Here is a 16996-nt window from a genome sequence, read left to right as displayed (position 1 = left end):
TTAATACTTTGTGCTTTATGCAGTGACATTAAATGTAAATACTTGCAAAGTTTATTCAGTCTTTTATCTATTATTTAGTAAGTTCTCACTGTGTGGCTAAAGCACTGGAGATCTCTCTTAGGCACACAATCTGCTCTCCAGGACCCTATTAGATAGAAAACATACACAAAAAAGTAAATATAAAATATGTAAAAAAATAGACGCAAGGAGATGTGGGGCACCAACAATTGGAAATAGGGGAACCAGGATAGATTTCCTATAGGAAGCTTTCTTGTTAGGGGTTAGATTTTAAGAACCAAAAAATGATAAATGTAGCCTTCTAGAAATAGACAGTTTTTGTTAATGTATGGAACATTCTATAAAAAATAGGGAACATCTTTTGTGACCCCATTTGTGGATTTTCCTGGGAAAGATATTGGGAATGGCTTTTCATTTCTTTCTCCATTTCACTTGACAGATGAAAGAAACTGAGGCAAACAGGGTTAAGTGCCTTGCCAAGAATCACACAGCTAGTATCTCAGGCCAGATTTGAAAGCTTAGAAAAATAAGTCTTAGGGACTCCAGGTCCAGCAGTTTATCCATTAAACCAGATACTAGCTCATTAAGCAAGATAGGAGGATGTGTAAGCAATGTGCAATAAGCTTGCAAAGGTCATTTGGAGTCATATTTTAAAGGGAATTAAAAGCCAAACTAAGGAATTTTATATTTTATGGAGGAAACAAAGGAGAATCACTGAACTGTTACGTGTGTAATAAATATAATGTTTTAAATACTTCAATCCATTCGTGCTTTTTTTATTCATACTTTTACAATAATTGTTTGATGCACTTTGGTTTTTTCTTATTAAAAATTTGTTAGGTTATAGCATTCAAAGAAGAAGCAATTATAAAAAAATAAATCCTTTGTCAATTATGTCATTGAGCCTACTTTTGTGTAGGTATCAGTTGAGCTAGAAGGTTTCTAAAATTTCTTCCAACTCTTGAGATTCTAAGAGCTCCATAAGGACCTAAATCTAATAAGATGAAATTTAATAAGGATACATTTTAAATCCTACATTTAAGCTCAAAACCTCTAAATGCCCTTTCAAGTTTTGAGATTCTATCAACATTGAGAATATTTCAGTCTAACAACTTGACTTCCTTATCACCAATCCATGCCTTAACCCCCAAATTTACAGAAATTTACCAGCTCAAATTCCTCATTCTCATCCCACAGCAATTTTTCTTCTGGAATACCCCTCACCTTTTTTGTGCTATGACAATTCTCTATCACCACCATTATTTATTTTGCTATCTCATTTTTTCCTTTCTCATGTTCTTTTTATTAAAGTCTTCTCTTAAGAAGTCTGTCCTCTCTTGGTGATCTCTGCTTCAGAACATCCCATTACTTTTACAGGAATTAACTGCTATATCTATTATCTCTAATCTAGTACAATATAAGCATGTCAGGGGCAGGGAGTATTGTTTAATTGTGCTTTTGTATCTACTTTCACATACTGAGAAAGTGTTTGCTGAATTGGCTTGTATCTTTCCCTGGGTCTTTACACAGGGATGGGGAATTTCTAAGTGCTTGTTGAAAAAACAGGCATCTCTCTAAAAGAAAAGGGTACCCACATATGCAAAAATGTTTGTGGCAGCCCTTTGTGTACTGGCAAGAAACTAGAAAGTGAGTGGATGCCCATCAGCTAGAGAATGGCTAAATTATGGTATATAAATATTATGGATTATTGTTCCTTAAGAAATGACCACTAGGATGATTTCAGAGAGGCCTGGAAAGGCTTACATGAACTGATGCTAAGTGAAATGAGCAAAACCAGAAGATCACTGTATACAGCAATAGCAAGATTATGTGTTGATCAATTCTACTGTTCTCTACAATGAGATGATTGAGGCCAGTTCCAATGATCTTGTGATGAAAAGAGCCATCTACACCCACAGAGAGAACTGTGAGAACTGAGTGTGGATCACAACATAGCATTTTTACTTTTTGTTCTTTGTTTGCATTTTGTTTTCTTTTTCATTTTTTTTCCTTTTTGATCTGACTTTTCTTGTGCTGCAAGATAACTGTGGAAATATGTAAAAAAGAATTGCACATATTGAACATATATTGATTATTTGCCATCTAGGGAAAGGAGTGGAGGGAAGGAAGGGAGAGATGCATATTTTGAAAATAAAAAGCTTTAATATAAAAAAGGAAAAAAAAAAAAAAAACCGGGCATCTCCCTCAGTTGGGGAATGGCTAAATAACTTTTGATGTGTGGATGTAATGAAATATTGTTCTATAAGGAATGATGAGCAGGATGATTTTAGCCTTGAGAGACTTTAATGAACTGATGCTTTTTTTTTAAAATTTTTATTTAATAATTACTTTATATTGACACTCGTTTCTGTTCCGATTTTTTTTTTCCCTCCCTCCCTCCACCCCCTCCCCTAGATGGCAAGCAGTCCTTTATATGTTGGATATGTTGCAGTATATCCTAGATACAATATATGTTTGCAGCACCGGATAGTTCTCTTGTTGCATAGGGAGAATTGGATTCAGAAGGTATAAATAACCCGGGAAGAAAAACAAAAATGCAGATAGTTCACATTCGTTTCCCAGTGTTCTTTCTTTGGGTGTAGCTGTTTCTGTCCATCATTTATCCATTGAAACTCAGTTAGGTCTCTTTGTCATAGAAATCCACTTCCATCAGAATACATCCTCATACAATATCGTTGTCGAAGTGTATAATGATCTCCTGGTTCTGCTCATTTCACTTAGCATCAGTAATAAACTGATGCTAAGTGAAGTGAGTAGAAGAGAACATTTTTTCAAATGTTTTTTCAAAAATTACACAAATTTAACACTTACCCAAATTTCAACCCCAGAATCATTTTTAACTTCTCCCTTTCCTTTCTTTCTCCTCCACATGAAATTAGGCTCTAAATGGTACGGATTTTTTTTTCTTTAATATCGTTCTATGCCATGTTCTGGGTCACCATTCAGAAGGCTTTGCAACCTCTCATTTCTAAATGTTATTAACTCCTGAAGACCTCACAAGTTATGTGACCCTGAGCAAGTCACTTAGCTCTTGAGCCCAAGTTTCCTTATCTATAAAATAAGGATAATAACAGAACCTACTTCCCAAAGTTGTTGTGAAGATCAAATGAGAATAAGTAAAATGCCTTTCCAAACCTTCAAGCACAATATGATATCAGCTATTTGTTATTAAGCTACCTAATTGAGCTCCACAAGTTGTCTCTACACCTCCTCCAATCCATAAATTAGATCAATTTTTCTAAGACTAATCATGTCAATCAACTACCCAGAATTTTCCAAGAGCTCCCTATGATCTACAACTAATGTCCAAATTCCTTAAACATTTCCTGTATTTTATGATCAAAACTCATATAAATGAGCTCTCTGTACAAGTTCCATATTGTGATCTACATCTTTGCTTGTGACACTCTGACTATCCTCCCCATCTCTACTTATTGAAATTCTACCCAATCTTCAAAACCCAGGACGTATATTGAAATTGTAAGAAAATCTGATATATATATATATATATATATATATATATATATATATATATATATATATATATGTATATATATATAAATAATGACTAGTTCAGTCATTAAAATACCTCCTACCTCTCTATATATAAATAATGACTAGTTCAGTCATTAAAATACCTCCTACCTCTAACATACTTTAATGAGGTCAAACTTGGGAGTCCATTGTCTACATGTCAGAAGAAAAGCATCAAGAGATTAAAAAAAAAAAATCCCATTTTATAACTATAACATGTCCTTCATCCTAGATATTTCATAAAATGTCAACAGCATGTTATATAGCATACAAGATACACGCTACTTCTCATGGTGATCACTTTATGAAGTGCCATGTCACCTCTATTATTTTATAACTCCAGTGGCTCCCAATTACTCCCATCATTAAAGATAAAAACCTCTGTATTTTAAAGTCTACAAAATCTAGTGCTGTACCAACTTTCAGGTATGATTACACTTTACTCCACTCCCCTAAAGATCATCTACAATTTATCCTGTATATATGTGGAAAGAGGGGTATAGAGATGTGTGTGTGTGTGGAGGGGGGGGGGGAAGGGGGGAAAGAGGGGGTGTTTTCTGTAGCTCGTTATATTGTTAATTACTTGAGGGCAGGAACTGGTTTTTGCCTGTGCATTAAGCAGAGGGCCTAACACACAATAGGCCAGGGGTCCTCAAACTATGGCCTATGGGCCAGCTTCGATAGCTGAGGACGATTATCCCCCTCGCCCAGGCTATGAAGTTTCTTTATTTAAAGGCCCACAAAGTTTTTGTTTTTACTATAGTCCAGCCCTCCAACAGTCTGAGGGACAGTGAACTGGCCCCCTCTTTAAAAAGTTTGAGGACCCCTGCAATAGGCACTTAAGGGCTTTTTGACTTGAGTAATTTTTATAGTTACAAATGTATAAAACCCCTTTTTCTATAAGTAACATTTGTTTTTCCATATAAGAGAAGTAAATTGGAATACTTGCCAATCATACCTAAAATGTACAATTTCAACTCAAAACAATTTTCATTCATGACTGACAGCTGCAAATTAGATATCAAACCTCAAATAATCACTGAAATTCTCATGTAAATTATTTATAGTTAAGAAACTATTTCTTCATGTTTATAAAATTCTAAACAATGTTTCAACTTAATGAATATATATAACATTTTCTCAGGCAAAATTAAAATATATCCTTCAGAATGAGGTTTGAAATTTGCTGTGGCCAGATCAAAAAGCCTAAGGTTCTGTTTTGTTTTTTTAACAAAATAAAAGCTCAGCCAGGTGATTTGGCTTAGGCAACCAGATACTCAGCTGGCTGTAAAACATCTGTTTTCTTCATTTCAGCTGTATAACACAAGAAATTGTAGGGAAAGCTTCTGCACATGAGCAGAAAGCCTTCTGCTTTGGCAGAATGCTCACACCTGCCTGTCAACTAGAACGTGAGCAGATTCTGTCAGCCTATTACCACTAGTTCTCAAAACTCTGCTAGGTTACTATTAACACACTTAGACCTATAGATTTTAAAATTGGGTTCAATTTTCCAGTGTACAAAACTCATATATGCCAAACTATAACCTGTCTATTTTTCATCGCCATGCAGAATATTATAAGATTTCTCTCCCCAGCTTTTACGCTTTTAAGTCCCTTCTCTCTTTTCCCTCAAAGCTAAATTCAGATGTCTAATCCAGGAAGCCTTCTCATATATTCTCTACTCAACCCCAGCATAAAGAGATCTTTCCCTCCTCTAATTTCTCATAATACTTCTTTAAGTTCTTTTTATCGATTATTTGTGTACAATGCTATTCCTCCTCTTCTTGTTGACCTGTACGTGAATTGGATTTAAGTGAGGCAAAGCTCCCCGAAGTCAACCTCACTCTCTTCCAGGCATAGGATGTCCAGCAGCAAGACAAAAGTCAAGATGCTCGGGAAACAGGAGATAACCTTGATATCTACCACGTTGGACCAAGTTCTAAGTGCTCCACAACATCCACTTGGTTTCACGGCCCCCAGAACAAAGAGCTTTCATCTTCCCATTCCACCAAGGACACATATGAGGCCCATCAAACGAACCAGACGTGGCTGCTATGCATGCTACAACTTCTTGGAGTCCCAAGTGAGAGTTGGGTGTGAGGTGCACATCAGAGATGGATGAATCCTGAAAAGGGCCAATCAAACCCTCACACCAGAGGGTATATGATGGTCTCTGAATTGGCCTTGAACACTCCAAACACCCTAACTGTATACAAGAAACACGTAAACAAAAGTGAAACTTTTCAAGAGTCAATATGAATATGAAGGATTTATAATCATGTAAATTTCCATTCATTAGCAAATAAAAGACAGGGGAATGGTTAGCTGAAAAAGAAAATTTAAAAAAAAAAAAGAACTTCACAATTAAAAATAGAGTACTTCAATTTTCAAAATTTTAAATTCTGGGAATTTATGTTATAAAAGTCACTTAGGACAGGTCTAAAAACTAAATTCAGTTTAAGTCACTCAAATTACCTCACTTTAAGACTTCCTACTCCACCTCAGCTGACAAAACCCTAAGGTATTTTTCACACACCTCCTCTATGGGTTATGTGACTCACCACATTACTTCCTTTAATGCATAATCAGCATTGCCATACAAAATATTCAGCTGTAAAAATATATCAGCATTGAACCAGGTGCTCATTTTTGATTGGGTTAAATTTCAAAATTTAACGTGTAAAATGGGACAAATTTATTTAATTATGATAAAATTACATAAGTTTTAAAAGATCTCTAGTAGTCAACCACTAAGAATAATAGAATGAGTTTTTAAAGTGTAATTATTGTTGCAAATCTAGTAAAAATCAACACCAAACCAAAAAAAAAAAAAAAAAAACCACTTGTAAAGACAGATTTTTTTTTTTTAAATTTCAACTAAATTTTTAAAGGAATACACTGGTTTACTTCCAGGAATATTCCATAACATATGTATACATGGCAACTTTTCTAAGGCTCCATATTCATCAGCAAAAGAAAAAAATGAGCATCACAAACTATCTACAACAAATTCACCTGGATGTATTCAAAAGACAAATAAGTTTTAAATTATATAATTAATTACACAAAAAAGGTTAACGGATACTTTTAGAAAAATGAATCACTTTTGCCGAGATGTAGCTTAACATAATAGTCAAAATAATTAACTATTCAACTATTACCATTTATTAAAACTATTTAAATTAGGAAGACCATCTATTTAAAGTCCAAAATAATATAGAATCTAAAATCAAGTAAAAAATAAAATTAATAAAATTATAAGCCAATTTATTTATTCCTAAAATATCTTTCCAAAACTGACTTTATAAACACAAAAGAAAATAAGTACACTTCCTCAAACTAAAAGTGAATGCTATACTAAAAGCTAAGTACACCATTTTCCCAAAGATTATAGAATCTCTAAGAAACATCCCCAGAGAGCTACCCCAATTATTTGCCTAATTCACTGAAGGCTTAACTATAAGTAACCAATACTACTATATGACATTTGCCAGCAAATACACTAAGCATTATGTTTGAAGTAGTAGCAAACTAAATGATGAGTGGTCCTGAGTCATTCAATAACTAATGCTTCCTTTTTTTTAATATAACCTTCTCTATAAAACCTGAGGATGCCACAATGGCAGTTCATTTTTGACAGACCTATTATCTGTCTACAGGACACTTAGCTGTATGACAAATCATTTAACCTATTGGAGTTGGTTTCCTCATCTAAAAAAGGACAGGAGAAAGAAATGGCAAAGCACTTAGGTATCTTTGCCAAGAAAATTCTCAAATGGAGAGGCAGCTAGGTGGCGCAGTGGTTGGAGCACCATCCCTGAAGTCAGGAGGACCCGAATTCAAATTTGACCTCAGACACTTAACACTTCCTAGCTGTGTGATCCCTGGGATAAATCACTTTTTAAAAAAAGAAAAGAAAATTGCCAAATGGGATCATGGAAAAAATGCCCAAATGAAACCACCACCACCAGAGACTGGACTGAGATCACTATAGCACTAAATAGTCTTCAAATGATAAAATTTCATTTACTACAAATGAACTAGATTTGATTATCTAAGAAAATGAGTATTATGATCTACTACTTTGCCCATGTAGACAATTAATGTCTATCTATATAAAATGTTCTTGTTTATATTTTAAGACTGCTCAACTTGTTACAAGATATTTGACAAGTATTCAACAAATTTAAATGTAATCTAAAGCCTTTCTTAAACCTACTAATAGGTTTAAGATGTTGGAGCAAAAATATCTATAAACACTTAAAGACAAAACTGAACTAAGAAAACTTTAAAGTTTAGCAAAGAATCTTTTACATAAATTCTAATTACAGTATTAAATAATTTTATTTAGATTCTATAAAAGAAATTAAAATTTCAAGACAAAATAGAAAGCAAAGGAAATAAACAGTATTAGTCTAGAAAGAGGCACATTTTTCTGTAGTAAATGTAGAACTTGTACATTTGCTCCAATAAGAATTTTTGTAAGGTTCATCCAAAAACAAAAAATAGAACACCAGAAAAGCCTAACACTTTTATTTTTTAAAGTACCATGCATCCTTATGAACTGCTTGTTGGCTTGCAACTAAATTTATAGAATAAGAACAAAAATTGTGTTCAAATGCATTATCTTTAAAACAGTACAAAATTTCATTCTCACATTTGATGTAATAAAACTGCTAAAGGAAAAACATTTAATTCTTACAACAAACTAAATTCTCAATATATTTATTTAAACTGAATAGTAGTTTCCAAGTTGAAAAACTCATTTTTTCAACCCGAAATTAAACTTCTGAGTTGTATTAATTTTACTAATGACAATCTTACACATAGTTTATATCAACTTTGGAGTCAGGACGAGTTCAAAGCCATGTTCTATTACCTGTGTGACCTTCAAAAGGTCACTATTTCTTAAATGATTTTATGCTCTTCTTTTATAAGATATTTATAATCAAAGTTAGTTTATAATAGGCACTAGTGTTATTTAGAAACCTAACCCACACGATTAAAAATCATTCTGTTGTGCATATAAACTAATTTAATACATGAATGGAAAGAAGCCTTTCCATTGATAGTCTGAGATTTTGCAGTATTCAATGCAAGTATACAATAAAAGATGGGTCAGAAAAATGTTAATTGCTAATGCCTATGCTGCAGTTATCAATTGATAGCTAACTCTTTTGGACTCTACTGCAAGACAAATCCAGGGAAAAATTACAACTTTGTATATGCATAAATAAAACAACATATTCTCATGTAACCATTTTGAAGTAGAAGTCTAAGGTGAAGAAAAAATCATATCCAAAAGATTTGTAAAAGCTAAAAAAAAAAAATTATAAAATGAAAGATTTTGAGAGGTGTCAATAAGAGAAATTATTAATCCCAATATATCCTTTCAAGTCCAATAGAACTGATTCAAATAACACGTGGATCCTCCAAGTCTAAATTCAAGAACAGACAACAGTCTCTTCCAACAGACAAAAACATACTATAGATACAATAGATGCCCTCAAAATAACAAAAATATTTTGAGGACTTAGCCGAGTTCAGCTGCATGAGTTTGTCATTAAATCATGTCTAATTTATAAACGTAACCTGTTTGGAGCTTCTGTTACCTTTTTCTAATCGCATCCAAAACATAACCTTAATTTTAATTTTAGGGACTAACAGTACTTGAGTTTCTTCGAGTGGTCTTTATTAATAAACAACTGCATTCAGAGTAGGCCAAAAACAAGTGTTAATTTCCTTCTTTTCTCTGGGAACATGCACATGATCGGCCTCCACCCTATGAGCAAGAACTATGCAGTCATGGACAACAGGAACACAACTTCTACCTACCAAACCCTCCCCCCATACTTTCTATCAAACTATACACTTTGACCTGCCAAAAGATGGGGGTGGGGGAAGGCGGAGTCAGTGTTACGCATTTCTCTGGCAACCAAAAAGCATTCAATTGAGAACAAAGAAAACCACACCTTTTCCATTAAAAAAAAAAAAAGTTACAAGATCTCTTTTTATTGCTATCTCTTAACTCCCCAAACTAAAAATCATGGTATTTACTTTACACTAACCGCTGGCAACCTCCAAGTTTCAAACCTATAGAGGCAAAACATCCTGCTCTATCACGCCCTTTTTAAAGTGACAAGGATAAGGAATTTCAGAAAGTTAAGCACACTGTAAAAGCTAACAAGCTGTAGCTAAGAGAGATTTAATCAATTCTCCACGACTCAAAAAGAAAACTTTTCACTTGGTGGAGATGGAAGGTTAAGAACCCTTTCCCTACATTAGTCTTTTACCTCTTCCTTTTTCCTTAATTATTTTTTATGCGTTTTGTACAACCTGCTTTGTTGCCTCAATCAGAATACTATCTCTGACTCACTGGCAGGTTGGCAATTCCCTGAGATAGAAGAAAAGGAATCTGGTTTATCTTTCACTTCCTAATCTCGGCTGTCCAACCCCAGCCTAGTCGGACATTCCAAGTCCTGAACCACAGACCAGGGGACCCACTTTTCTAAGCTATAGACGTGATTCCCGTTAACTTGTAAGCGCTTCTCTGGTGCCAACTCCTGGAGATAGGGGGAGGGCAAAGGGAGAAAGTCTGGGGAATGGGGGTTACCGTACATGTTTCTCAAAAGCAGGGTGCCCTTCTCGTGCCAAGAAGAGATAGGCACAAAGAGGGGAGGGAAGATAATTAGGAAAACTGAATAAACATTCTGCTGGAGGTGCAGGCACAAATACAAACAGAAGGGTTAGCTAGCAGCTAGCCGGAGAGGGAGTGAAGAAGGACCATTCCATATGTCAGGTTCTGAGAAAAAAAACTCAACGGGGGGACATAGAGCGTGAGGGGCTGGAGAGGGGGACACCTGTGTCTTTTCTTGGGTGAGGCAAAAAAAGGGGGAAATATCTGGGAATTAACGGAGAGAGGAGAAGGAAGCAGGTGAATTCTACAGATCTAATCTAATCCTTTTGACAAAGGGATTAAAAAAAAAAAAAAAAAGTGGGTTACTTTCCGGAGTGGGGGCAAGTAAAAGATGACACCCGGGTCAGATTCTCGGGAGAGAAGGGGAAAACAATGTCAGGTTATTGAGGTCTAGAAGCGGGGGGAGGTTTCGAGTAAAAGGGAGGGGTAAAGAAAAGGTGAAACTCGGGTAGCTGGCTGGGGGAGGGGGGGTCTGGGTCCGTTCCCAGGGAGGTGTGTGGGGAGTCAGTTTCCCGATGGGGGAGGGGAAGGGGCATCGGAGTCCCCGCCCCCCACGGCTGGTCAGGGCGGCCCGGGCTTCCCAGCGCAAGGAGGCGGCGGGGGCGAGAGGCGTGAGCGAGCGAGGGAAGGAGGCGGCGAGAGCGGAGCCGCGAGGGCGCAGGGGGCCGGGCTCCGGCAGCAGCGCGGCCTGCGGGGAACCTAGGGTCGCGGGGCTCCAGCTCGGGGGGGTCGCTCACCTCGGTGGGCTGGCTGATTTCGAACAGGTCCAGCCGGTTCGCGTTCCAGTGGTTGATGATATCCGCCAGTTTCCGCCGCTCCTCTTCCCGGCTGCCGGCCGACGACATCCTCCCTCGTCTGGCTCTCCGTAGACCGGAGCCGCTCCGGCCAACAACAACGCCGCTACCACCGCCACTGAAAGCTGCGAGCAGTCGCCTCCTGCCCGGGGGGCCGGGCCGGGCCTGCCTTCCCCGTCGCCCCCCGCCCCTGTCGGGTTCTCAGGACCACCACCCCCCTTAACTAGAACCTCCCGCGGGGCCGATTCGCCGCCGGGGGGTGGGTCCGTCCCGCGGGGAACGCTCGCGCCTCGCCCTCCGCAAGGGGAGGGGGAAGAAGAAAAAAAAAATCGAATAAAAGAGGGAGAACCGGCGGGGAGCGGGGCGGTCCGATGGGCTAGGGCTCCGGCTTCGACTCTGGTTCCAAGCTCGGGACTGGGCTGCAGGTCCGACGTCCGCGCGCCGGTTTCACTGGAGCTGGTGCCGCCGCCTCCTTCCTTCGCCTTCGTCTTCGCCGGCTTTCTTCTTTCACCCGCCCGAGTGCTTCAAATGCCTGCCTTTTTTTTCTTTCTCCACCTTCCTTTTCCTTTTCCCTTTTCCCCCTCCCTCCCCACCCCTTTCTACCCCGGTGTGTGCGCCTCTATGTATGTGTGTGTATGTGTGTGTCTCCCTCCTCTGGTGTGTCTCTCACGCATACACATACACACAGCCGCACACGCGCTCTGGCTTGCGCTCTCCCGGCCCTCACCGTGCGCGCGCGCGCCGTCCGCCCGCCGCCTCCCCCACTGGGTCGCGCGCCTGCTCTCTAGTCACCTCCCCCCCTTGCCGCGCGCTCCCGGTACCTACGCGCTCTGTCCACTAGGTGCTGCTGGCAGCGAGTGAGCTGGCGGGCGGACTGGCGGGCGGCGCCTGCTCCTCCTCCCGCCTCTGTCACGAGCTCGCCCCTCGCCCCTGCCGGGGTGGGCTTTGCCCTCTTTCCACCACTCCCTAGCGTTGGCGCTCGGGCGGGAGCCGAGGGTGCGAACTGTGGGATGCCGGTGTCAACCGCAAGAATTGGGGAGGGGAATGAATGAACGAATGAATGAAAAAGGAATAAAAGATGAAGACGAGAAACAGAGGGAGTAGACTCCTTTCATTCTTCCCGTCCCTCGCCGGATTTATTTATTTTTAAAATTTGTTGCAAAAGGCTGCCTTACTGTTGGAATCATATCAAGGGTGACCTTTTCAAAGTTCTTTCCTCAAGGGAAGAGGAATTTTGCTCGGTCAGTGTATTTCTATAATAATATTTAGAAAAAGAAGAAACAGCCTCCCTCTTAGTGTTTTTAGATTCCACCCTCCTCACAGCTTCCCGGTGTTTTTTCAGTCTCCCACTTGTCCCATGCTTCTGGTGAGAGGGAGGAGATCTTCAAATACCTTTGTGTCTCCCTACTCTGGAAATACGTCTTACGGGCAATTCGTATCTTCGAGTACTTGACCAGCAAGATAGATAATGGAGCTACAAAGTTAAAATAAGAATGGTGTTTCTCTTGGCCATCAAAATGTTGTATTAACAATGTGGGATCTAAATTTTCTAATGGACTTAATCTATCATAATTTAAGGAGTGCTTTTGTTCTTTTTTATGCTTTTTTTAATGGGGATAAAAAGTTTTTTCAACAAAGCTTATTCCAGTAGATTGCTGCCACTATGAATTGAGATAAAATCTATTTGTTTGAACAGAAAATATCGATCTTCAGTTTACCACGAATGGTAATAATAGCGAAAGGATGTTTTACAAACCTTCCTTATTTTTATTATTACTTATTCTTCTATAGCCTAGAAATAGTTTATGTCCCTGGGCTGATGGGATTTCATCTTCTTTAAGGGCCTTGGGGGTGGGGCGGGGAGAGCATTTTCTCATTCCTGCTGTTTTTTGTCCTGTGCTTTCTTTTCAGCTTCACTAGTACTGTACAGCTATATAAGGGAGCTTTTCAACTGAGAAGCCTGAGGTGTTGAACGGGTGCCATGGGGAATGAATTCAATAGATCTCTAAGTCTCCTTTCTCAAAATTAAAATGTGGTGACTTGCAAAAAAGCATCTGGGTATAACTGGCACCTTCATATTCTAGCACTCTATGGCTTTAAGTACTCCAAAGTTCTTTAAAGCCTAGGTTTTTATTATGGTCAGTGATACAGTCCCAAATGCAGCTCTGGATAATCAAACTGCAGACTATCCTGGCCCTGTCAACAGTACTATCAGATGAATTCTGTCTACTAAAGTTGCAGTACTAAGCATAGTATCATTTGGAGAGGAGGAAAAAAAATGTTTCTCTAATTCAAGATTAGATTTGCCTAAGTGGCAATTACTTATAAACTCAGAAATTTTAGTACAATATTTGATACAGGATATACAACTCCATAGTGCATTTTTCTAATGACTGATTAGAATTTATATATATATATATCCAAATTGTATGTATATATGTTGAAACTTTTGGATACAGGTAAATCACTTATAAAAATATGGGATGTTCATTCCCAAAATCAGTTTATCATCAGGTTTTTTTTTTTTAAGTTATTACTCCAAAAACAGAAAAAAATCTGTAGGAATCTCTAGACTTTACAATTTTTCAATGTTTAGTAATTTCCCTTGGATGATCAATATTCCCTAAATGATAATGTTACATACTAATAATGATACCAAATATGAGGTGAAATATAGGGGCCTATTCATCTCTGGTTTTTCATTGTACTTTTTTTTTTTTTTAAGCTTTTTATTTTACCAAATACATGCAAAGATAGTTTTCAGCATTTACCTTTGAAAAACCTTGTGTTCCAACTTTTTCTCCCTTCCACAGACAACTATCCAATATAGGTTAAATATGTGCAATTCTTTCATTATACTTTTTAAAACATACTCAAGAAATCACCTTTTGCCTACCAGTCCTATTGCAAGAGCTTCCTAATTGCTCTCTCGGCTTCCCATATTTTTTTTTATTAAAGCTTTTTATTTTCAAAACATAAGCATGGATAGTTTTTCAACATTGACTCTTACAAAACCTTGTGTTCCAAATTTTCCCCTTCTTTCCCTCACCCTCTCCCCTAGATGGAAAGTAATACAATATATGTTAAACATATTAAAATATATTAAATCCAATAGATGTATACATATTTATACAATAATCTTGCCGCACAAGAAAAATCAGATCTAAAAAGGAAAAAAAAAATGCAAGCAAACAACAAAAAAATGAAAATGCTATGTTTGATCCACACTCAGTTCCCACAGTCCTCTCTCTGGGTGTAGATGGCTTTCTTCATCACAAGTAATTCCAATATAAATTTTAACAAATTCATCCTCATCAAAAGCCTTCAATGACTCCCTATCACCTTTAAATTTCTCAGTCTCATGTTTAAAGACCTTTAAAATCTGGCATCAATGCAAATAAAGAGTGATAATACAAATTTATTTTAAATATTGTAATTGATTACATATAATGATACTTACCTTCCAAGTCCCTTCCAAGATTGTTGTGAGAACAAAATGATAACTTGTAAAGGATTTTGCAAATCTTAAAGCACTATATAAATGCTAGTTGTTATATAAATACTATATGGTCTAGCCAAACTAATATAGTAATTGAAATCCAATGCTGACATTCCATCTCACATCATGATGCCTTTATATATAACTTCTTCCTGCTTTGAATATTTTCCTTACTGCCATCTTTCAGAATTCCTAGCTTTTGAATCCTAATTAAGATGAACAGTTATAGAGAATCTCAGATCTCACACATATATTCCTGCAAAAATGAAAAAGAGGACCAAACCAAAAAACAACCTAGAAATCCAAAGAGAACAGCCTCAGAATGCTTAAAAATTATATCTAGAAATCTGCAGGGACCTGCAGGAGGAGTCTTACCAGAAAAGCTATTAAAGCATAGGGTAACAAAAGAGTCTGTCAGAGCTAAAACAGGTGCAACTGAAGCCTAAAACATGCTGTTTGCCATTTGAAGCTCTAGGATGGAAAACCAGTAGCATTCAGACCAAGTGCCCCATGTCATCCAAAATTTAATTCAAGATGCCCCAGAGGGCCTTGAATACTACCATGCTCAATGTTAACCAAAATGACCCAGGGAATCCTGGCATTTGGCAGTACTCTATTGGATACAAAATCCCAAATTAAGAATCGAGGTAGAAGATAAGAATAAACAAGATAGCAAGTAATGTGAAGACATAATATGATTCCAAAAGAACTCAAGCAGCAAAACTACCTATAAGCACTCCAAAAAAAGAACCTAAAAGAAATGAAGTCAGAGATAAAGTAAATTGTGTATGAAATAACTCTGGAGGAATGAAGAAGAGAATCAATAAGTCAGAACAAACAATGGAAAACTCCACCTTCGTATCCAACTCCCTGAAAATTACAATGGATTGAACTAAACTCAATGACTCCATGATATAACAAGAAATAATAGGAAAAAAAAGCACAATATAGAGGGAAAATAAGAGAAAACGTAAAGTACCTGGTATCAAACACAGTTGATATTGAAAAAATAATTTAAAAGACAAGACTAGTAAATACTGGACCTTGAGTCAGTAAGTGTTGATTTCAAAAACAGCCAGGTCATTCTCTTGCTACCTGTGTGATGCAAGCCTTTTAACTTGTCTCCTCATTTGTTTGCCTCAGTTTCCTCATCTGTAAATGAGGATAACTAATAGAACCTCCTAGGATTGTTGTAAGGATCAAATCACATGATTATGAAGTGCTCAGCAGAGCATCTGGAACAAAGGAAGTGCTATGTAACTGTTGGCTACTACAATTATTAAAGAAGTAATTTTTAAATTATTAGATCCCTTAAAAACCATAACTAATATTGGTTTTGCAGTTATTATTGACTGAAGCAGGAATTCTCAACCATTTATGTCATGGAAATCTGGTAAAGCCTGTGGACTCCTCAGTGCTTAGCATAGTACCCGATACATAATAGCACTTAATAAATATTGATAATTTTTTTTGAAAACTCATAATTAATGTTAAATTTTTAATTAGCAGTTAATATAAATAAAAAATAGAACTTTTTTTCCTCTCATCCAAGTTCATAGACCTCTTGAAATTTGCTTGAGGACTACAAAATAATGTCAAGTCTAAGAAATTAATAAACAGGCACAAAAACATATTCCAGGAACCATGCTAAGGAGTGAGGAATAAAAATAAAATTAAAAAAAAGACAAAACTGGTGTTTGCCTTGAAGTTTACTAATATTAGAGGTTGACAATATGCAAATAACTATGTTTATACTAAAGGGAAAGACTAGCACTTGAAAGAAAGCAGTGAAACTTAAAGGGTGGATATTAGGAAAGAGAGAATTCCAGACACGAATGGCCACTAATACAAGACAAAAAGAAAAGAAATGGAATGTCATGTGTAAGGAAGAGCAAGGACAGGGTTGCTGGATCTCAGACTATGTAGAGAGGAGTAATGTATAAAAAGATTGGAAAGGTAGAAAGGTCCAGGATGTGAAGAGCTTTAAAAGCCAAACAAAAGATTTCCTGGATCCTAGGGGGAACTGGGAACCACTAGAGTTTATTGAGTAGGGAGTGAATTAGACCTTAAGAAGAGGGAAGATAGAATTGGAGAGGAAATAGTCACAAAGAAAACAAACTTTTAAGAGTTGATCAGAGTGGAAGTTAAAAGGAAAGAAATGATAGAAACCATTTCTTAAGAGGAAGAAAGGAGATAAAATTAAGTGAAAGCAGTTCAAATAGATCACCTTCCAAAAGAAAAAATGCATCTGAATCCATCAAGGCAGGAAACAATAATCATAACCAGGAATGTGCATGGTATAAATTCAATGATTAAATAGAAGGTGACAATAGAGTAGATTAGAAAGTATAATCTAATATTTTTTTTTTTTACAAAAAAGTTACTAAAAATGATAGGTAAAGCAAAATTTCTTATTGTTCAAATGAACTCAAA

General features: G+C 37.2%; 1 protein-coding gene across 21 annotated transcripts in view; it reads right to left on the bottom strand.

Annotated features, from left to right (window-relative positions):
• AFDN (afadin, adherens junction formation factor) overlaps positions 1–11146 on the bottom strand; it is a 161876-nt gene extending 150730 nt beyond the window's left edge. For all 21 annotated transcript variants that reach the window (XM_051998112.1, XM_051998126.1, XM_051998115.1 and 18 more), the window contains exon 1: positions 11008–11146. In XM_051998112.1, the coding sequence (XP_051854072.1) occupies positions 11008–11115 (108 nt within the window). In that variant the 5' untranslated portion in view covers positions 11116–11146. The remainder of the gene's footprint in view (positions 1–11007) is intronic.
• Between the last annotated feature and the right edge of the window lie 5850 nt (positions 11147–16996).

Source organism: Antechinus flavipes, chromosome 4, assembly GCF_016432865.1.
Source record: "Antechinus flavipes isolate AdamAnt ecotype Samford, QLD, Australia chromosome 4, AdamAnt_v2, whole genome shotgun sequence".
Lineage (NCBI taxonomy): Eukaryota > Metazoa > Chordata > Mammalia > Dasyuromorphia > Dasyuridae > Antechinus > Antechinus flavipes.
The sequence above is the reverse complement of the archived record's forward strand: the minus strand, read 5'-3'. Positions and strand labels throughout refer to the sequence as shown.